Here is a 23189-nt window from a genome sequence, read left to right on the forward strand (position 1 = left end):
ATGGTATTCCTTGGCTGAAACCTCTTTCCTTTTCAGTTGATTGAACAGTACAAAAATTGACAATTTTGTGCTCTTGCTATGACTTTAAGTCTCCGGAGTGATTGTCTTCTGGAAAGCTATAGAAATACGGACATCTGGGGCTTTACAATTTGAATTTCTCCGATTTTTTCTGCTTGCCCCAGATGCTTGAATTTTAGCCATTTTTAAGGTTTTGTGTGAAACAAAATCTTATTAAAATCGATTCAATGTCTCTGTGTCCGTCTGTCTGTTTGTCAATCTGTCAGTCTGTCACACCCGATTTTCTTGGAAACGGCTGAACCGATTGTCACGAAATTTGGTGAGAACATCTGGTCTGTAAGTCCCTTCACATGCAGCGCTATTTTTTGTCAAGTTTTAAGGAGAGCTCTTCATACATGCAAAAGGAGGGTGTACATTTTTTTTAAACAGGATATGGCCATATTAAGAAATAATAATCCTGTTTCTGATATTGGGTGAAACATAGAGGAGATAGAGCTTAAAATATGTGCCCAAAAAGTGAGACAGGTCTCGTTCTTAAAGTTGATCCAACCGAAAAATCTGAAGAAAATCAAGTAACCATTCGGCAAGCAATCCGGTTCTAATATCTGCACAAATAAGGTAAATAATAGTATATTACTAGGTTTTAGAAATTTACTGGAAAACCCCCTTAAGTTTATCCCAGAGGTGTAAGCTTTGTTATCAGCATAGGCAATAATACAAGACATAATCTCACAACGAACGCAATCCAACTATCATTAACAAAGTTATAGAAGCTCGAAGTTTCGCATATCATGTAAATTAATTGCACCCTAACACGTGTCATCATCATATAAAGTGAATTTATATGAAAAGGTCCCCTCTACGATAATGATTACCTTTCCAATGAGCTTACCAATGATAGAGAAATAGCCTCTTTGTGGTGCCAAAACTTGTTAAAAAGTAGTGACACCTTCAAGTATTTAGTATGGTTAGATGACAAGGGTCAAGGTGACAAGTTAAAATTTAGCATGGCAATACCAATATACCTCCTATTTGAAGGTATAATAACTTTTAAGGAACTTTTTAAGAGGAGATGACCACAAAAACTCTTCAATGGCGCCGGAAGAAAAAAGACCTTCAGTTTCTCCCCTTATACTTTCCTTTCCTCCTCTAGGGATGGAGTTCAAAATTAAAGACCACCGTTTTAACATGAAAGTAACACATTAAAGTGCCATAAAATTTTAAGGCGGTGACTGCCGCAATATGGTAAGCGGGTTAGATGGGGAACTTTCCTTTTCCTTTCACAGGGAGTGATATTAATCTTTGAATAACGCAAAACAGGAACATCAAAGATATATATTTTTGGAACGACTAAACGAATTCAGCTAGTTTGAATTTCAATTGATAGAGAACAAATTGAAGTATGAATAGACAAAATTGGGACTGTGTCTATAAAACAGTGTCAAACTCTCGATATCGGGAAAAAAGTTCATATTAGAAATTGGCGTAAAGGCCGACATGATATCCTTAAGATCCGGAATTTCATTTCGGGGAACAATTCCAGTACAATTTCTTTGGCGGTGTCAAAGTGTGACGAAGGCCGAATACAACCCTCGAATGAAGAAACCTAACTGCTTCAATCAAACACGGTCGCAGGGGCGTCATGGTGCGAGGCTCTTTCCCAGCGAGTGAACTAGGATCCTTGGCTTCTAGACTGCAATCCAATAGAATAGATCCTTTTGATTATCTTGACAATGACAGTGAGAATTACCACTATGATTCGGAGGTTCTTTTTGGTGAGGTTTAAGCAATCCTTTGTGCGCATGGGTCGTATCCCCCAATAAGCACCCTGGACTGCTCCATCCCTGGAAGGCCCGCCCAGTATAGTTCCCTCAATCGTTCCTCTTCATTTCTTAGATTCATAACCATGAAACCGTTTGCGATTCCATAGAAGGGTTTTGGCCCGTGTAAAGGCGTCCCTGCTCCCTTCTTGGCTAGTTCGTCCGCTGCCTCGTTGCCTTCCAACCCAGCAAGCAAAATATCCAGACCTTATTGGACGAGCCGAGTGTATTCAGTCTCTCAAGGCATTCGCACACCAGTTTAGAGTTCACCTGATTGGACCTAAGTGTCTTGATCGCTGCTTGGCTATCAGTGAGAATAGCTATGTTCTGCCCCCTGTAGTTCTTTTGCAGTTTCAACGTGGCACATCTGCCTATGGCGTATATTTACGCCTGGAATATGCTAGTGTACGCGCCCAGTGGCTCAAAGTACATTTTTCTTGGACCAATGACACCGGCACCCGCTCTCTCTGTTGTGAGGGATCCGTAAGTGTACCAAGTAATCAGTTGCTGGTTTAAGCCGTATGTGGCAGCCACGCTCTCCCAGTTTGCCTTGTTATTCCAACGTGTTTCAAACTTATGAAAGTGAAACCTCGTTGTCATGTTATCCCTTGGTATCAGTAATTCAGGATACCGCCTAGAAAGAATAAGGTTTTGTGTTGTGCGTTCTTTGATGTAACGCAAGTTTAGCGCAACTGTCGAGGCCAAAGATTGCCATGCGAAATATTAAGATTCAAATTCGTATTTTAGTTGCAGACATTTTTCGTTGATTGTGTGTGTGTTGAAAGATTAATGTAACGTGAAGTGTTTGTGCTCATCTCCATTGGATACTCTGCCTTCGAATCACACACGCGCTAAAACCGCAAGATCCCGATTCATCTCGGAATAGGTACTAGTAAGTATTGACAAGAAATGTTAGCAAATCTCGAATTCAACGAATTCTGACAAGGAAACAATGATTTGAAAATACACTTCTCAAAAGTTAATTGCGGTCGGGCGTCATGTCTCTCGGCGACTTTTAGATTGGCTTCTCCACTCTTCTTCGTCAGTTCGTTCGTTGCAAACTTTTTTCCACATTACCACTTGAAGGCGTTAGGAGAATGCGCGGGGTGGTTCAAAACTCCCCACCCAAAACAAGTCCAGAAGTTGCTCCGAGGCGTTAGCTGTCCGAGGTCTGGAATTGCGGTGCAGCTCTGAGTTGCCCTTTTCAATTTACTTAGTATTCTGTCGCCTGGATCATCTCCCCTTGAGCAAGATATTTAGTCAAAATGATTCCTTTGCCTTGCCATGACTTTTGGCTGAAAATTTTGTTGTTTCGATTTTTTTTTTGCGCACGATGAAAAGGTTGCTCTGAAAACTGTTCAGCTTAACCTCATTAAAAATCATACCTGGTGTTTTCCGCTCAAAACAAGGTAGCGGATGACGACGCGAATTTCACACTTGGCGGGACATTGGGTTGACGTTTTTCGCAAGAGATGATCCTAAGTCAAGAATTTTTAACATACTAACCTCGAATCGGGCCCCTTTTTGAGGGGGGTTACACAACAGCGTTACCAGGATTTCCTTGTGGCCCAGTACGCTTACTTTCTAGACGTGTCTCCTTGTACTTTCCGAGGCTTTTTTATATCTGCTGCAAAGAGGTAGGAGGGAAGCAGTTAGGCCAAGCACCCATGTTCAGAAACCTCTTAACCGAAAAACCTGGTGATGCCCATTTATGACACCGAGGCCTCAAAATACTCTCCACTTCAGTACTTGCTCAAATAAAGAACCGCGGTGCAGCAAAATATTTTTAAATAAGAAATCCTTAAAACCTTTCATACCTAAATCATCGAGCATAAAGTGTAACTTTCTGACTTGTCTTAATGGTAATGAGAACATAAAAAGTTGCAGAGTGTTTGTAGTGGCTGGCGTTTTTTTAGGCGGTTCATTTCGTCGCACTTATACCGCACTGTGTCCGGATAGCTGAGTGGTTAGAGCACAAGGTTGTCCTACAGTGTACTTTAGTGTACCGTTACGGTCTTGAATGAAGTGCTCTAACACACTTCAAGGTCCTGATCCAATATGGATTGTTGCGCCAACAATTATTATTATACCGCACTAAATCAACCCTTTATGCACGGCGTCTATGAACATAACTTTAACCGCCCCCCCCCCCTCTTATTTTGTGAGAAGCATAAAATTTCATCCACTTACCGTTTCTTAGAAATTTTCATTTCCCTTTCGTTACCCTTAAAGGTATCATAGAAAATCACATTTTGTGTAATATGCACTAAAGAACAGGAGCACAGGAAAGGACTGCACAGGGTCTCCTAGAGGTAAAAGGAGGTATTGGGCAAGAAAACAAGAAAAGCTTGGAGCAAGTGAATCGCCTAGGAATGGTATTGCCACACGAACATACAAAAAGTTGGAAGATTGCTGGCAGAAATAGTTTTTACTATAGAAAGAACAAATGAATTTGATTCTGGTGTTGAATGTTTGGCCTAATACCTTAAAAAATCCAAGCCAAATCTTCCATTTATCAATTGGATGAAGAACAACTAATGTCATTTAATTTCAATTTCAGCTTGAAAGAAGGAAGCGCAAAGCACCCCGCCCACATAGAAGAACTAACTACAAAGTACAACCTCATTAATCCATGGATACTTCTTCGGAGCTGGACTTAACTGCAGAAGAATCTGCCAAGTTCAGCAACGCAGTATAGCTCTGCCCCCTTGCTTGACGAAAGTTAACTCAGGATGGTCTTTTGACCAGCCTCATCTACTCTGGTTCAAGATTTAATGGTTCGATCATTCTTCATACCAGAATTAAAGACAGAACAAAAACCAAATCGAAAATATTTCAGTAGAATGGAACCATTTGGCACACAAAGGATATTACTATGGATTATGAACGCATATTACTATGGATTATGAACGCATCAACCAACCGAACCGAATCAACCAAAAGCCATTTTGGCCGAGGCTTTAAAGATAACCATTAACATTTTCGAAGTCACGAAGATATTCGTTGCAAATTGCAAAACTTTTGCATCTTCCGGTACGGACGACTATAACAAACCAAAGCTATACTTAGACTCTCAAAGTTCCCTTCACCATGGAGAAATTCGCCATAATAGAGGGAGCAAAACAAATGTTTACAAAAGATTTAAGACCCAACTTCTAAGCCCACCTCAGCCAATCTACCCATGCTCATCCTATCATAGAAAATGAACGCGACCATAATCGATCTTTCTTCGACCGTGAAAATCACACTTGAAAGATTTTCTTTTTTTCAAGATTTCAATCTTTCAAGCTTAATTTGCATAATTATATTCATTTCTATTCGTCGTGTGTGTACAATATCAATCTTTAAATTGATAGTGACTACAGCACATAATTTATGGCACACTTTTGTATAATCATGATCATCTGGTTGGTAACTGTAGACACGCTTTTGTGATCAGGCACAATACCTATATCGTAGTAGGATTTCCTTATGTGCAGATAAACATCAACTTGGGAGAAATTGGAAAAGTCAATTTAGGAGCGAAATCAAGATGAAATCGGAAGTGAACTTTGGAGAAGTTATTAAAATAGCATGAATATGGTTTTTAAGAAAAATAAAGCGTTTTGAAAACAGCGTCCTTCAAGCTAAAACTGAATATGCGCCATAAACATGGAGAGAAAACGAAACAGAGAAAAGTAATGACAATCGCACTTTGCCATTCAGATACTCCAGTTTCCCTTGGTGTCTGTATCGCAATTCATAGCGTTATTTATCTCCTTCATCAGCTCCTTAATCTTGGGCCCGTGATAGTTATATAAAGAATATAATGAAGTAACGGCTCTTATTAAGGACCTCATGGCTGGATATCGTTAAATGTGGCTGTGGGCTGGTGCTAGTGTAAACTGTGCAGCATTTATACCCCTTTATATCCTATCCTCAGAAAGTATTTGATAATATTCGAACAGATAAATTACGATTTGAACTTTTTCATACCCCAGGCAAAAGTATCGGAAAGAAAGGTGGCTTCGACAGCCTCGTCCTAGTAATTCTGGTGAAAAACTGCTGTGGTGAAAATATTTAGGAGTGAAGAATTAGCATATGAAAGAACTTGAACATAGCCATGAGTTTCATAAACTAAACAATTAAGATATACGAAAGGTTATTTGTGCTATTTGGTTTTTAGTTGAAAGACCAGGAAATTTCATAAGCAGACTAATTCCCCAAATATACAAGTAAGCGTAACAAGTGGACGAATCTCGGCCTAATCCATATTGTGCATTGTACAGCATTGATTTATATCACAGTCTTAATAAAACTCTAGAAGGGATACTTGTCTAACTATTAGAAATACAAGTAGAGATTTTGGCGGGATAATCCAATTGGATAAGGGCCTTGGGGGGTGGGTGTGGACATATCAATACACAAAACTATCACGACATTTCCATTTCTACTGATGTTTGTCACTCACTTAGATCGCCCAAGGAAAAAAACACACGGAGGGGGAAGTAATGTGCGCTGTAACGTCTTTATATTGGACTGTCTCGGCAAATTGTATGAACCCCTTGATTTAGATGCGAACGGCAACATCCCATGGAACCAGAAACCATAAATGTATTGTGATTCTCACATTGTGACATAGGCAGTCAAGTCCTTAGTGTCTATAGCCACTTTTAACAAAAATATATGACATGACCAAAATAGACATTTTAATTTAACCTCGGTCGAGATTTCCTTTTTGTCGGCCATGAAGAAAGGAATCTCTGTTACGTTGATGATTACATGTTATGTAAACTTAAAAATCGCTCTCCGTCTGAGTGAAATGTTCCCTACTTAGCATTGGCTGCGTTACGCAGTTCTGACGATTGTCCTACTGTCGCTGAATTAGCACCACTGTATGCTTTCTCCTCCGCAACATTGACGCTCGCCACAGCTGAACCGCAGGCCTTTCCGATCTCTTGTCGAGCGGTGCGCTGCTAAACGTTGCCTCGCCACCTAAACAACTATTCGAGTCGAGACTAGCGTACTCCACCACTTTCAACGAAATTCTCGCCTATATCAGAAGTAAAGCCAAATCAACTTTTTTACCTCTCTCATGAGTGAAGCTGGCGAAGGGTGGCTCTCCTGACCGAGTGATAATTTCCTTCAAAGTGACGTATTCCAACAGCTTCGATACTATCGTCCAATCTTCCTTTTGGGTACAGGGGGTCTTCGTCAAGCCTTATCAGAGGGCTAAACTTCCGGTCGGCCCGCCTGCCCCGCTGAACTTAAATGATTTTGACAACTTTACACTGTTTTATCGAAATGTAAGGGGTTTAAGGACCAAGCAGTCGGATTTTAAACTGTTTGCTTTAGCATTCCAACATCACGTCATCTGCATTTCTGAAACCTGGTTGGAATGCAGGATTTTAAATTCTGAGATCAGTGGTAAAGACTCACTAAAGCGAGGAAACCTCAAATCCTTCTAGTGCCACTGTCCCACTCCCGCTGTTCTGCCAAGCTTTCCCCTCCGCCCATTAAATTCTCTGCATCCTCAGCTAACTACCCCCCGCTATTTTAAGATTTAATCTGCCGTTACTTTTCCTCAGTCTATGTTTCCTCTCCTTCTTCCTCTTCCCTCCTACTAGTGGATGTAATCTATCCCGCATCGCCTGCCCTTGTCGAGTACTTTATTGGCAACCTTGATGCCAATGTCGGACTTGGCTCGATGGTCTTCCAAACGTCTCCTTGCTTAAAACTGGTGAGTCCATCTCCCTTCCCCTATCCCTATTTTCAACTAAAGTCTTGAAGAGAATCATTTTCCCAGCTTGTGGATAGGGATTCTCTTCATCCCCATTTACAAAAGTGGCGATCGTAAGCTTGCCGAGAATTACCGCCCCATTTCCCTCCTGTTCCCAAACCCTGGAAAGATATGTCAGCGACTGGTTGTCCTCCCACTTTGGCCACCACATAGTGAAAGAGAAACACGGCTTTGTTAAGCGCAGGTCCACTACCTCCAACCTGCTTCACTTTACCAACTTTGCCGCTAAATGTCCAAATTCACGGCAAAAAGTACATACCCTTTACACTGATTTCACTCAAGCCTTTGACACTGTAAATCATAAGATTCTTCTATCCAAACTCTCGGCTCTAAGCGTTGCCATACCACTTGTTTTGTGATACCTTTCCAACCAATCCTGCCATGTTTCTTTTGATGGGTGTACATCCCGCTCCTTCTCGTCTTCCTCTGGCATCCCGCAGGGATCTATTCTGATTCCTTTATTATTTTTATTTTTTATTAACGACCTTCCCCACTTCCACACCTGTTCCTGTTTGCTCTATACCGACGACATTAAGCTTCTTTCCGCTATATCGTCGGCTATGGACGGTGTTACCCTTCAATATAACCTAGACACTCTGGTTCGTTGGTATTCTGATAATGGTTTAACGCTAAACGGCAGAAAGTGTCCCCTTATGTGCTACTCGCTTAAATTCTCACCCACTTGCTTCTACTACTATCTTAATGGACATCCCTTGTAATACCTAAATTCTACTCAAGATCTCGGAGTTACTTTGGACAATAAGCTCCGCTTCGACACACACTGCTTCGAAGTCACTCTTCTAGCAGCAATATTGTCAGGCTTTATACTTGGCTCCTCCCTCCTCGGCTCTCTTCAATTTCCTCGTGCGGAATACCCTCGATACTGCTCCGTGATCTGGTCACCTTTCCGTAACTGTGATTGTCTTGCTATTGAAAATGTGCAACGTAACTTCACCCGTTCCCTCTTCTTCAAGAAAAATTTCCCTCGTGTGGACTATCCCTCCCACCTCCGCTTTCTGAACCTCCTCTTCCTATAGCAGCGCAGATCCTATCTAGTTTTATCCACATTTCTTAAACTTTCCTCAGGTCTGATGGGCTGCTCCGCCTCTATCGGCACCACCTGCTGTACTCCGTCTTATAATACACGTAACGCAGACATTTACAACGTGCCCTTCACAGAGCTCGAAGTCTACTTCCATTCCCCGATTCCTAGGGTTTGTCGAAGTTGCAACGAACAACAGCTGGCGGTCCTTTTAACTTGTCTTCTTTAAGTAGTTTTAAGCATAGGTTAAGATTATTCCTTTCTCCTCCTACTCCGTTAAATAAATAAATAAATTTTGTGTTGCATGTGGTTGAAAAATTGGTAGCATGCATTATATGAGCGCTGTTGGCTCAATACAGCAAGATGGACGTAGCCTATATTTAGAGTCACGACCAGCTGGTCCCGGATAAAACCCGGGAAAATAGGTTCCGGGGGCAGGGCATCTAATCCGTAAGGGTTAGGATGATTCAGCCCGGAAAGTCTACGATATGCGCGATCCTGCCTGAAAGGAACGAGAAACAATGCGGTCGGCCAGGACGCTAGAAAGCTATTAGGAATATCGAATTGGTAGACCTTGGTGCAAAACCGGGATGTCTGCATTTCCTTACCAAGTCAGGCTTAGACCGGACACTGTTTATTATGCCGTTGGTGATGATGATGTATCCTTAATTTTGTAGTGATATTTCGATCTCCCAAAGGACACTCACTCTATCTATTTGAAGTTAGTTTATTTCGAATTCGAGGATTGCACTTTGCGGGCAAGGGGGACCAAACGATCACTAGGACCGATTCGCTTTATAGATGCGAAGTGATTGTCAAATGGCGCAATTATGAATAAATGTCATAGGGACTACAAAAATCTTTGATATTGCGAAGGTGGCAAACAATACAGTAGGTTTATCAGATGGATCTACAAGCTACATGACTGCAGTGGTTGCAGAATTGGTGGTATGAATTATATGAGTCTGTAATCTACTTCGAAGAACAGGGAATACCTACACCAACAGCAAATGCTATGTGCTGTTGTTATAATGGCAACGCGAAAGACGATCCGGTTACGATGTTTTGCTTCGTAACCGATCTAGGATAAGATTATGAAATGTGCAGTCGCTCTTCGATGAAGAGGCTTCCCAAAATGGTCAACCGCTATAATATCAGCCGAAATTCCAGTGGTATAGCGTGGATAAATAGCGGTTAAGCAAAGTAAAATGTTGGGACTATGAGGAGCACTGCTCTCCCACATGGGTGAACCCAACGCCGAGTTAAACTCTGATAATACTTCGGTCGGGTATGACACTACTCCTCACGGTCGCTTTTTTCAACCCCCATGATAACGTGCAATTTAAGATGTGAAAGGAACACAATTCTCAGTCGAGTATGGATTGCTCCTATGTATAGAAGGGACACAAAGATAATTCCTAAAATTATCTCGGGACACATCCAAAAACATTCCGAAGATCTCATCGAAGGAGCGTGGGCTGAGTAACGATCTGCATCCTCCTTCGCTTATCTCATCAGCACCTTGCCGATCATTGTGGAGCAGTTTACGGCATTCAGATCTTCGCTTTACCTGCTCTTCTCTTCAACAACATCAGCCAGGAGAGTATCTTTAGCTAAGCTTGTTTTACAGTCGATGCAAACTAGCCGAACACAGCACGTAAAACAAGCGAAATGTCTTGTATCGCATTGCGATAAAATCTCAGAGAAATCGGAAATCCAAAGCGAGGTCCACTGGGGCTGTTTTCTGCCGTTGATTATTCCTTCTTGTCATTGGTGGTGTCTTTTAGGGTACCTTATCTAAAAGATGAAGTTTCAGATTTCAATAAACTATAATATCTAAAATTTTTGTTTGAGGGTAGAGTAGTACTAGTTGTGCCATGTACTTAATGGCTGGCTGCACTAATTTGAGGGACAACTTCTATCTTCATAATAGTGCACGGACCACACTTTTCCTTGGATGAGCGCCTGATTCTTTCAAAAATGATTTTTTGGCTGCTCGGTTTCAATCGCGCCCAGCCTCGTCTCGGCCCCACAGAGCAGGATGACCAAAACCGGGTGCGGATCTTGTTTCTCTGTCTATATTAAATTCAAATCCCGACAAAGTTATGAATTATATTCATCGAAACCACGATGATGTCCTAGATTCATATCGATTAGGACTATTTCCCAACTTCTCCCTATATCCGCCGAAGTGCCACTAGGTATTACTTAGAGGTCAATTCAGCTATCAGTTTGTTGTTTTCCTTCAAATTTGGCTGCTTTCCTTTTAACAAATTTGTGTGTATTAAGTAGTTTGCCACAGCTACCCAAACCTCTTTAAATGGCATTATCATATTAACTACCCTTTCTTCAGTAAGCCTAATATTTGTCTGACTTTATTATTCGCTTCTTAATTCGGAAACATATTTTGGCACGCTATGGAGTTCGGACATCTGGACAGTGTGGGCAACTATTGGTACGAAACCGATATAGATACTTTCCTGATACGCCATACCAAATTGACAAGACCGTTTGTTACTCCACAGCGCTGCTGTGCCGTAGCATTTGAATACTTCAAAGCACGTGACATGGATGACATCCACCCTGCGATGCTAATAGAGGATCTAGAGCACTAGGAATGACCTCTAAGAAATATTTTTCTAACAAGTCCTGCTCTGGGCTCTTAGCAGAAGGTTAAGGTAGCTTTCGTACCTAAGCCTGGGAAAAATGACTATTAAAATCCAAAGATTAGCGTAACATTATACTCGTTGAATTATCTGGAAGGAAGCCTCGAGAAAGTGCTAAGATCGCATCCACTAAATAAAAACCGTACGCGTGTTGGTTTTGGTGGAAAGTCCTGTGCCTCTGCTTTTTACTCTTTGACTTAAAAATATGTGGCGTCCTGGACATTGAAGAGGTATTTGACTGCGCGTCTTTCCAAAAACTGTGTGATGCCGCCACACAATATGGTGTTGATAAAACTTTAATTAAGTGGATATATGCTATGCTAACGCAGAGATTGCTGTTTACTGAATTAGGTGTTGATTGCTACCTAAAAATAGAAGCGGCAAAAGGCTACTTTTAAGGAGGTGTGCTATCGCCACTTTTGCGGAATATGCTGGTCGACTCACTACAATATGAACTGCAAAATCTGCCAATACACGCCCAACCTTATGCAGATGACATGGCTGCACTCAGAACGTATAGAAATACACAACGCGCCGTTGATTTGATTGACAGTTGGTTCCTCAGGCATGGAGTTTCAGTAAATCCAAATAAAATCACAATGGCATTATTTTCAAAAAAAGGAGGAAACTGAATGACCATTGCCTCGATATATGAGCAGTACAACCCTTCATCTCAGTTGGTCGAACGAGCCTACCCGGCTTGTGAACGGGACAAAAGCTGAAGAAAAAGAAGAAGAATACGTGTTCATCTTGTAATAAGGGGTTCTTCCACCCCTCCACTTAATACCAGATGCAAAGCTGAAACTTCTAGAAGTGGGGAACATACTAAAGTTCCTAACGGTTACAGGCCTGCTTGAGATACTATGATCAACAGGTACACTATAACCAGTAAAAGGGGCACAATAGTTCTTCAAGGACGCGGTGCGACTTTCCCTTAACAGAATAATAAGGGTGGAATCCACGAAGCTTTTTCTATGTGAGTCCCGGGCCTATGGATATATCAGATCAGATTTTTATTGCTGATGTGCTCCAGCTGCAGCGGGTAGTATCACATCCACTAACGGCAATCCTGTGGTACATAAACGAATGAGGGATATTGTGTTAGACGGAGGAATCGAGTATAATGGACAACTAGGGTCCGAGGGCTTAGAACACACAGTGCTATTCAGAAAAAGACTTGGTTGTCCACCTGCCAATCAAACATTGCCTTCATTTCCTTTGCCATACTTCTCCGGATATTCAAACCTCTATGTTTTTTTTGTCTATGCAATAATTTTATCCAGTTCGGGTGTTTCATAGATTAACATATGTTGCGGAGAATTCGTTTGAATTCAGGATCCAAGAAATGAGAATCCTATGACGCTAGTTGGGTGCAACAATGTTGCCTAACATTCTAGAAGACAAATGCTCCACTTTGGTCTTAAAATTTAAATTATATTCGTATAAAAGTATGGGATATCGAAATGATTGGTCTCGAACAATGAAATGAAAAAAAAACAGATTCACTATTTTTAGTCCCCCCAACCTTAAACCAGCCGGTGTCATCCAGCCACTTGCTAGCTTAAGTTCTTCGAGACCGAGGAAATTTCTGCTTCCTGACTGTCAACATTGGTCTTAGTCCAAATAAAGCAGCCTTTTCTTTAATCAAAATTTCTTGAGAGAATATTTTGGCAATATCACTCCGCTGCAGGATTATGACTAAATGGGAAACTGTAGACCTTCATAAAGAAAGCGTTTCAAGACTGAATATAGATTCAGTAGTTAGGGTAGAAAACGAAGGTCTATATGGCGAAAATTTTAATTGAAAAAGAAGAAAGCGATCAAGCTAAGTCACCTGGTTTTTCATTTACGCCACAGTCAGCGTTTGAAATAATAACTAAAGAATGCTTAACCGGGTAAACCGGAAAAGGTTGGCCTGTTGTATTTACTTTAGCCTCTTAAGTTTAACATAAACTTGTATGAGACTGGGAGGGGCCAACAAACATCCCTGTTCCTTGCTGGAACAAGATAGTCTACATAGTCAGTTCCTGAAACTCAATTTTTCAAATTAGGGATATACCATCACCGTGGAGAGGTGTCATAATTACTTAAACTCAAAATTATTAAGATGTTAGCCTTTAGGGTTGATTTGCCTTACCAAATTTTATTTCTCTGATCATCTTGTGGTAGATACTTAGGTTTTCAAAAATCAATCAATTTTCAAAGAGTTTTGAATTACTCAATCAAATCTGTTTCAAATTTAGGAAAACCTAGCCTAAAATTGACCTGAATTCTTTCCAGAATAAAAGAACTAATTATCAACACTTTATTGGACGGTGTCATACATAAGGTTGATTTACAGGGATGCGAATTACACTTAATAGATATTTTTTCCACTCTTTACCCATGTTCCTACCGCTGGGTAATATGTCCGGAATCGATGCCGTATACTGAAAATCCGTTAAGTAGGTTTTAATGACCTTCGAAATCTTTTCTTATAGTCCTTTAATTCCCTAAAAGTTGGGAACAGGTATCATTTGCTTAAATGAAAGTTTCTTAAAAGGGCTCCTCCCGACTGAAATTCATTTTCAGTTTCACTTTCTGAACGATAAGGACGCTTGTTAAAATATTGTCACTGTTAAATTTTTGGAAGTGTTAATTTCTTAACTCAAACAAAATGGGTCGTGAATTGCACCCAGAAGCTCAGTACGCCTCCATACCACTGGTTGTAGATACAAGTAGATTTTCCGAGCAAGATTTTGAATTGTTCCTTGAAAGTTCTGAAATTATTGAAAGATCCCAAGGCAAACGTAAAACTTCTCGTAAATCTGGGAGCAATCGAAGCTTTACATCCAGTAACCGAGAAGAATTATTTGAAGTTAGTGAAGTTGACGACAATGAATTTCTGGAAATTGCCTCGAGCGCGTGTAATAATATTGATGTGAGTATCAGGAACCTATCAGCGGACATCGAAAAATTGTTTAATGATTTGGTGGAAGAGGACGATGTTTGTAAAGATAGTGAAGCAAAGAAACTGCGACAAAGAAAAATAGTCGAAAGAAAAGGAGCTCACGCGAAACGTTTATTGGCAAAACGAGATATTCAGGAAAAATCTTCAGTGGATAAGCCGGTGCCTGAACAGCGTGTTGAGAATTACAGACCAACGCCTAAGATCAGTGTTATAGTTAGCAGCACTCCAAATACCAAGCATCATGAAGTAAAATCGGAGGTGAAGATCAGGATGCAACAATTTACAACAAATTCGAACCAAGCGGTTAGTCAGTCAATGAGTTCACAAGTTAAAGTATCTGGCGTTAAAGAAAGAGTATCTTTCTTTAACCAGCTTTCAAGGAACTTCAGTGTCAATCGAACCGAATTCTCTATCATTTCCAAGAAGTCATTCGAAAAACCCGCAGCAGTCTACAGAAGCATCGTTATGGAGGAAAAACCGGAGACATTGGTTAAAGAGCCAGAATGCATACCTTGCGAACAGAATTTTGTTAAAAACCGAATTAAGCAGTTCGAGCTAGCCAGGGAAACGGGTAGTCGAGCAGACCACACCAGCGAAATAACGCACAGAAATAGCCTAGAGTCGCTTATTAGTATGTCAAACGAGAGGTTTGTATCTAAAGTGCGTTCATATTTCGAGAAAAACCAAGATGGGCTCGTTCAAAGTACGCGAAACGATACAAGGAACGAAAATCAATCTACGATTCGATGTGAGAATAAATGTGGTACTTCTGAGGATGTAAAAAGGATTACCTCTGTTAAAAGTCAGCAAATCTGTGCAAAAAGTGAAACTAAATGTGAAATCAATACGAATGAGGGAGTGCCAACAAATCTAAAGAAAAAATCAAATTGTGAGGACCTAGCCTTAAAATTTGACAAGTACAGGAATCAATCTGAAGCTCCGAAAAATTCCCATCGAGTGACTTCTACAATTTCCCAGCCGAACTCACGTGGTCCAGCAAAACATTCCAAGTACCATGAAAACTGCAAAGTTCAGCCTAAGACTTTGTATAATGCAAAGGAGAAAGTATCCGCGATTTTTACAAAAAAAACATGCGATTATTCCAAGAATCTAGCGAAGCCTGGAAGTCACTCTAAACTGGGATCACATTCACGTGGAAGTACTTTACTTGACCTCCGGAGGAAATTATGTCAAGACCCAGTAAAGCATGAAGTTTGCAGGATTTTGCCTAAAACTAAGTATAATTCAAAAGCGAGTGTCCCACCACCTTTCCGGAGTGACCCATCGAACCCCCAACCAAATCCACTGCATTTAAATAGCAAAGCTAAGCGCGACACCCAGTACGATCCACAAGAGGGTACATCGACCAATTTTCAAAAGAAGGTTCCCTCTTGTACTTCACTTTCTTCAGCAACTTCTCTTCCTCCTTGTGTAAGAACTGTCGACTACATAAAATCAGGAAGCACGTCCGCAGCCTCATCATCCAAAACTACCCCAGAAAAATACAATCCCTTCATCGAGAGTGAAAAGAGCTTGAAAAAACTCGCCGACATCGTTCGTACAATTCGTAAAGCACGGGATCAAGGTATGCCCGAGGTTAGCCGTGATTTGTTTCACATGTTCAAGGAGTCACTGAAAGCAGCAAATTCGAAGTTGTGTCACTCGAAATATAACGCGACAACTACTCCCAATCAACGAATCGCTTTGGTGAAGCCGACAGTTACTAGTCCCAAATTTTCACGAGCTCTAGATGCAATATCAAAGGCGAGAAAAATTAAGGAAGCAGCTAAGAAACCTAGTGGACGTCTCCATCCATACAAAGTCAATGTGGAATTAACGGATGAATCAGAGCTGACCTATGAAGGGTAGGTTGATAATTTGTATACTCTTTCGATTGTTTCCTTCAATTTTATCTTTTATTTTCAGATTCGTGGCATCTCTTCAAACTTTTTGAGTGGATTACTTAATCACAGAAATTACTTAAATTTTGTAAAAATTTGATATTTTCAAAAACTCTGACTTGAAATGTTCTTACATTCTATTGCATTGAAATATGTATCTTTGATATAATTGAACAATTTGAAATAAAAAAACTAAAAACAATACAACGCACTTTCGACGTGTCTATAATTTCTTACTACTTTCTGCACAGGCTAGTTATTCACCGTTGATTCTCATTAAAAGATTTCTGGGCAGCCGAATGACCTCAAACGCACTCTTTTCTATCTTATTTCAGGATTCGCCCTCTCTTATCTGAGCTCATCAATAATGAAATAATTAATTGCTAAGGAAACGATTTTAAAGGATATTCCGAGAGCCTAAACCCAGCTTTGTAAATATTTACCTCCTTGCTTAGAAAGTTTACGGAAAATTAGTTAAACAGTAAGATTTGAGGAGGACCTTGTCCCCGGTTGAATTATCGCAAGAGTATTGCATCTGTTATGGGTCAGCTCTGTCCGCAAAATGCGATCCAATGAGTAATAAGATCAAATCCACTGCTTCACTCCTACTTCGATGAATAACTGCCTCAAAAATGTTCTAAATGGAAACATAGGAACACACAACACGCTAAGTTGACCAGTATCCGAGATCCAGCCACGATGTAAATCCCACTGTCACCAGTGAGAGAAAAGAACCGACCATTCGGCAGAGAGCCTAGTGCTTTAATCACTGAACCATCCGGATGGCAAAATGGCTAGAAGCCAGAATTGAATCTGCTTCCTCGAAAAAAGGTGGCAGCGTATTGTATACCACCCCCTTTAATAACTTGCTTTTAGTGTTTAGGAGACAGTTAGGGTGACATAGTGATACCCGGTACTGTTTTTTGAGGTGTCGCTAAAATTTTGCGGGAAGGATCTTTTATTGAGCTAACCTTATTCACCTGTACAATAAAACTTCTATCCTATCTTTGGGCATTTGCGGTTAGCCACTGCGCAACAGTCATCGTGGATGTACGAGACAATTTTTAATGAAGTGACATTTACAATATCTTTTTGCCAGTGTTGATCGCTGATGCGTGCCACTGCAAAGTGGATAACCACACCTGAAGCATGTTTTTAACAAACTTTCGCCATTAATCGCTACTTGCACTGACAAATTATACAATTTCCTCATCGCAACCTCGCGTTTGATTTCAAACTACTTTAAACAAACAGCTTTTTGTATGCAAGCTTTACTGAACTTGTCTAGATTCTTGCATTCATGGTTACCGTTTTCACCGTTTTGGCCATTGTTAATATCGCGGCGTCTAAGGTCTTTGGTTTGTTGGCATAAAACTTCAATTCCAAGTAGTCCCATAAAAAGAAGTCTAGAGGCGTTAAATCTGGTGACCGCGGTGGCCAGTCAAAATAACCATCTTTTGACATCAAACGTCTGGTTAACGGTAACCGTTTTGCCAGCAATGCAGTTGTCGCCTCTCCTTAATGTGTGACCCTATCTACTGCCACTTCCGCCTTGCGTGTGCGCGGATTTAGTTCGTCGTTCAAAATCGTATCAGGTCAGGGTGCTCTGATGATATGACACAGACCAGTTCGGTTCCACCGCTGGCAGAAACCACGCCTCCTAGATATACGGATTTATCAATGCGTTCGATGCTCTGCCCTTTAATGCAGATAGGGAAAGTACGATGACCTGTCACACTGAGAACCTTGGGTTTGTTGGTGTTTATCTTCAGTCCAACTCTATTTGTCTCTCTTTCCAAATCCAGTATCATTTGGCCAAGCTCCATAACTCACTGAGAGAACAATCAAGTGTCATCAGCGTAATCGAGGTATTTAAAGAAAGACGTCAGAGTCAATTGCCGAACAAGGCAGTATGAAGAACGTCACCGATAACAAGAGGAAATACTCTCAGTTAAAAGATGAAACCTGGGCGGGTCTTGCTTGGGACCTCAATATAATCCAAGATTTTACTTCGCTGCAGTATGATATTTGGTACTACCTTATATCGCTCTGATAATAGCTATTATCTGGAACTCTCCTCCTGCGTGGAGCACGTCAGATGAAGGGCAGGCGAAACGAACATCTGAACTCCGCGCATTGTTCGATACAGGAGGATCCACAGCGGAAACCAACCTCCTCTCTGTCTAGATGTTCTCCGAGATGTTCTATGATGCATTCTAGTATTATTTTAGCTATTGTCTTTGTTACGGCAGGGAACACGTAGATACCCCTCCAATTGTTAGTGGAAGTAGCTTATCTGCATTAACTCCAGGTACAGCGTTAAACCCAGCGGTTAAGGTCCGTTTAAGTGCATTAATGGCCGAAGTGATTTCTCTTTTGCTTGGAGAAACTGTCCGTTTCCACATGTTACAGTGACGGGCAATTTCATCCCCAAGAAGAGAAACTTTAATGTATGTGATATAGTTATGAACCGTGCTGAAGTATTCTTTCCACCTCGTCAGTTGCTTGTCGGCCTTTACAGGACCATCGAAAGATTCGTGACCACATGCAAGTTCTTTCCTAATGCGGTATGCACTTCTGAAATTATTGCGTTGTGCGGCATCCTGCGCTTCCCTGCCAGCTCAATAGCCAATTTTTCTTGTCATCGCGTATCCTACGCTAAACTTCCCGGGATTTCGCTCGGTAGCCGTGAGGTCAGTCCCTATCCAATGCGTTGTTGACATTTCGGTAGCAATAGAGTTTCAAAATTCGCAGGGTGCTAGCCCACAAACTTCTACTCCTTTTACTACTCCTTGCTTAGGAGAAAATGAGAATGCTTATTGAGTCGTAAAGTGACCCGGTAAAACAAACGGTTACGAAACGAAGCCCGGAATTGAAGAATACTTAAGAGGCACCGATGAATCGACTTAACTATTGAAAGTTTCAATAACATCCCGGACCTAGGTGCACGGCTGTGCCCATCAAAGAGTAGCCCATAGGTACATGTCCTCAATACATATCCTAAATAGGATGGGTATAGAAAACATATCGTTCTCCAAGGCTAGAAACTGAACTCTTATAAACGATAAAATCAAACAGGGTAGACAAGCTGCTTCAAAGGTTAAACTTCGAAATCGGACACCGACCATTCTCTTTGGAAAGCTTGTGGGACCCTAAAAAAACCCAAGCAACATTTACCACTCATACATCTAAGCGTTCGTGACTCTTCAGGAAAATTTTTTTATATTCAATCCCGTAAAAAATAGAGATGAGGTTCCCAAATGTTTATTTGAATCTGCTGAAATGAACTGTCTAAATGCCTAATCCTGGAAAAGCATGTGGACCCAACGGAATTAGAAACAAAATGGTCGAAGAAATCCCTTTCCATGCCAAGTGCTTAATTAAAATCTTCAACGGAGAGGAAAGTATCGGTTATTTATTTATGTGAAAAATCCCAGTTACAATTAGCGTTGAAGCTTAATTAATATCAAAGATCCTATGGCAGAACGATCCCTGAACTCGGTTTCTGGAGGAACACATGACACAACAGAATAGTTTCGGCAGTAAAGCAAGCCTTACTCGAAAAGAAATATTGCTCCGGCGTCTTTATCGGTTTTGCTAGACTTTCCACACCGTATGGCACAAGAGATCATTGTTCAAGATTAGAAAACTTCCATCGGAAACATATCTGATATATACGAAGTCCAATATAAGATGTCGGTCTCTTCGCCTGAAACAAAAAGCTGCCTACCCAAAAATTGTCCTATCAAAGCAGGTGCCCCCGGGGAAGCGACTTAGGGTCATTACTGTATGTGATATATGCTTCCGAATTGCCAGTTAACATCGCGGAGGAGGACATCGCGATCCTTGGCTTTTACAATAACCTTGAAGATGCCTCCAGCTGTTTAGAATTTTATCACAAAAAAGGTGGCTATCATCATGGAGAATTTGATTTGGATAACGCCCCTGCCCCCATTTTGCGAGGGTCCGTTTGCTTGCTGAACATGCTGGGGGCAGGAGGACCTGGCGAGAAATGAACAGAAGCAGCAGCACTGGGCCGCCCTCCCTGCACAGGCAAAAGTGCTAATAAGACCCCAAACTAAAGGTGAACTTAGTCCCTCGTATGCGGATTAGAATATATTAGGTACCTTCAGTTTAAATAACAACTTTTGCCCTGCGAGCCAGTCAATCCAGAATCGACATTTTTCCCGAATTACTAATGGAACCAAAACATGGACTATAAATAAAAAACAATAAACATCTGATGATGTAAGAAGAAGAGGTGCGGATACCAAGCGTATCATCGGACGACGAACTGCTTACATCCAAACAGGAGAGTATACTCATCGTAGTAATACAATGATCGAACCAACAACAGTCACCACAGGGAATTTGGCGGCAGGCGGACTAGTAATTCCCAGTCTGGACATAGCGAGTATGAGCTACGGAACACCTATTCCGAAAGCGTCTACGTCGAGATCCTGTAAGAAGCAAGAGCCGGCATTCTTCTTCCTCTTACCGGAAGTGAGCGAAGAAGCAGAAGTACCCCGCAGTCCTGCTTAAGAGTCAGTACCAAGGGGCCATCCACATTTTGAACAAGAGTACGAAAAATATAAATGCTGGTACTATCGACGTCCAGCATGAAAAGGGTTTTGTTAAATACTAAGTGATTGTCGCGGAATACAATAACACACGCCTGGGAACCAGCAGAAGGGGAAACCTACTTCCTTCAAGAGCAGTTGATCTCAAAAACAGCGCAAATCACAACATTTGGTTACCGCAGATCTTCATGGATCCAATTTTTGCCTTTTAAAAATTGCGGCTTCCCAATGAACGACTTCATGACGAACAAAGAAGACGAACTCAAGGTGAATAATCAATTCGTTCTACTCTGCAGAAATGGAAAGGGCAAACTACAAAGTGCGGTGAACCAAAACAAAAGGCAACCTGCACTAAAGCCGACATCACCAACGAATTCTTGGTGGATATTAAGTTCAACGGTTGAAAAGGGACTGACCCCAGGCAGAAAGATCATTCTAAGAGTGGCACATTGGTACTCGAACCCTAAATTGGAGGAGGCCAAACCAACAAAACGCTCCAAAATAATTATTACAATTTATTCCGCAGCACAAGGAACTCTGAAGAACTGGAAGAAGAGGAGAAATCCTTCACAAATCGCAGTTTGATGCTATTTTGTCTAAAATTTACCGTAGAGATGGATACCCTATAGTAAATCCCAGGAGGATCGACTGAAGAAAATTTGGTCAATTTATCAATAGCAAAAGGACAATGTCACCGTAGCGGAATGAAAATCTGTCCAATGTCAACAAGCTGACCAGGAAAGTCTTGAAGTACAAATACTGGCAGGAATACAAAGATTGCCTGAACAGCTGTAAGACTGCTGGAAAGCGTTTATGGTTAGACTATAGTTAGAATATTAATGTCAACAGCGAGTCTCAAAAAGTTCTAACTCACGAAGTCAAAGGCCTCAAGGGCGGATCAATCTTCTGATGAAATCATGGGACTGGACGACTGTTAGTTAGATTCCCGCTTGGAGGTTAAACAGCGCGAGTTATGTAAAATTATCGAATTAGTAATTACCAAGGATAAAATCTACTGGGATATAAACTGCTTCTACCCATATAAATCTCCGGGGCCGGATGGCGTAATACCAGATCCAGAAACAATTTACGAAGGACTTTCAGGCAATTAGCCTCACCTCTTTTGTGTTGAAGATCCTAGAGCGCGCCCTGGACATCCACTTAAGGATGATCTTGGAAATTCGTCCTTCTCCAAATCTTAGCACGCCTCCATAGAAAGCGCTCTTTAGGACGATGTATTTAGCATGGTTGAGCGGTCGTTACATTATAAGCAACATACCTTTGCTGCGTTCCCGGATAGAGGAAGCATTCAACAACGTTGGTACTACCATCATTGGGGCTCTAGCTAAAATAAGGGTGAAGGGGGTAGTATCCACGCTAAGAAAAAGGTTATTCAAACTGAACCGGGAGGTTTCTATTTGACCAGAGTAGTACGCAAAGAGACACCCAAAAGTGATCCATATCTGCGATGATCTGGTTGATAGCGACGGATGGCATTGTACCGATATTGGACAGAAGCGGGTTGAACGTGGTGACGTATGCCGACGAATTAGTAATATTCGTGGCAGGGTTTGCCTCCATTATGCGTGTGGTCTGTAAGGTACGGGTTTGGGAAAAATTCAAACAATACGGAATTGATGCAATTTACCAACAATTCTAATTCTCGCGCTCTCAGGCTCACGACTTTTTCAACAAAAATTTAGAAGATACAATAATAAACAGTAAAATAAACAAAAACAAATTCAGCGAAGAAAACTAGAAGGTGCATTTTGCTACTGAAATTATGAAGGGTGAAAAATAAAACATAATTTGGCACCAAAATTAGAATGGAAATCGAGACTAATTACTTCAGGGAATCTAAAAACCCTTCGGAATTCTTCATTAGTGAGCTGATTCAAAAATGGCGTAGGAATACCTGGAACGAAACAATGGGATTTTCTCAACAATTTGTTACATTGAGAAAATTTCCAAATGAATATTTTTCACTCATTGTTACTTGTAACTTTTTTCCCACAGATTCATCTTAGAGAATGTTTCCATACATCATTCAAAGCGTGCCAAATAGCTCTTACTATTATTTGAAAGCATGCACACGAACCATTCACGTCCCCGTAAGTAGATACTCCGTATCTATTATCTTTTCTAAGAAGTCTAACTAAATCTAAAATTGACTCCAACTAAGTTTTAAGTGTGTCAATGAGTTACTGTGCTGTACCACCGCTTTTGCACTTCGCGTGCTTTCACGCTTCAAAACTATAAGCATGTGTACAACAGAATTACATTATGAAATTATTGAGCTGGAAAAATTACATTTTTTCAAAAGTAGAACGCCGACCTCCGCGGTAGTTACAGGCAAACTTAGCAACTATCTTTTCTTGAAAGAATACTAATTAATGTTCGAATAATACGCGGGTATCTATTACAATATCTTTA

The 23189-nt window shown here is 41.0% G+C and overlaps 2 protein-coding genes across 3 annotated transcripts in view; one reads left to right on the plus strand and one right to left on the minus strand.

The window, feature by feature from the left end:
- The window catches only part of LOC119650776 (probable serine/threonine-protein kinase DDB_G0282963), a 220328-nt gene that overhangs the window by 47244 nt on the left and 149895 nt on the right, over positions 1-23189 (minus strand). The window lies entirely within an intron of this gene.
- LOC119650778 lies at positions 13892-16387 on the plus strand. Its single transcript, XM_038053886.1, has 2 exons — positions 13892-16140; positions 16202-16387. Exons 1-2 carry the CDS (start codon positions 13982-13984, stop codon positions 16227-16229), a joined length of 2187 nt encoding a protein of 728 aa, XP_037909814.1. The 5' UTR covers positions 13892-13981; the 3' UTR covers positions 16230-16387.

Source organism: Hermetia illucens, chromosome 3 (genome assembly GCF_905115235.1).
Source record: "Hermetia illucens chromosome 3, iHerIll2.2.curated.20191125, whole genome shotgun sequence".
NCBI lineage: Eukaryota > Metazoa > Arthropoda > Insecta > Diptera > Stratiomyidae > Hermetia > Hermetia illucens.

Coding starts and splice junctions, on each gene's coding strand:
- LOC119650778 (XM_038053886.1), top strand. CDS start 13,982: ATGGGTCGTGAATTGCACCCAGAAGCTCAGTACGCCTCCATACCACTG. Junction 16,141..16,201: donor TCAGAGCTGACCTATGAAGG/GTAGGTTGATAA, acceptor TTTTATTTTCAG/ATTCGTGGCATCTCTTCAAA.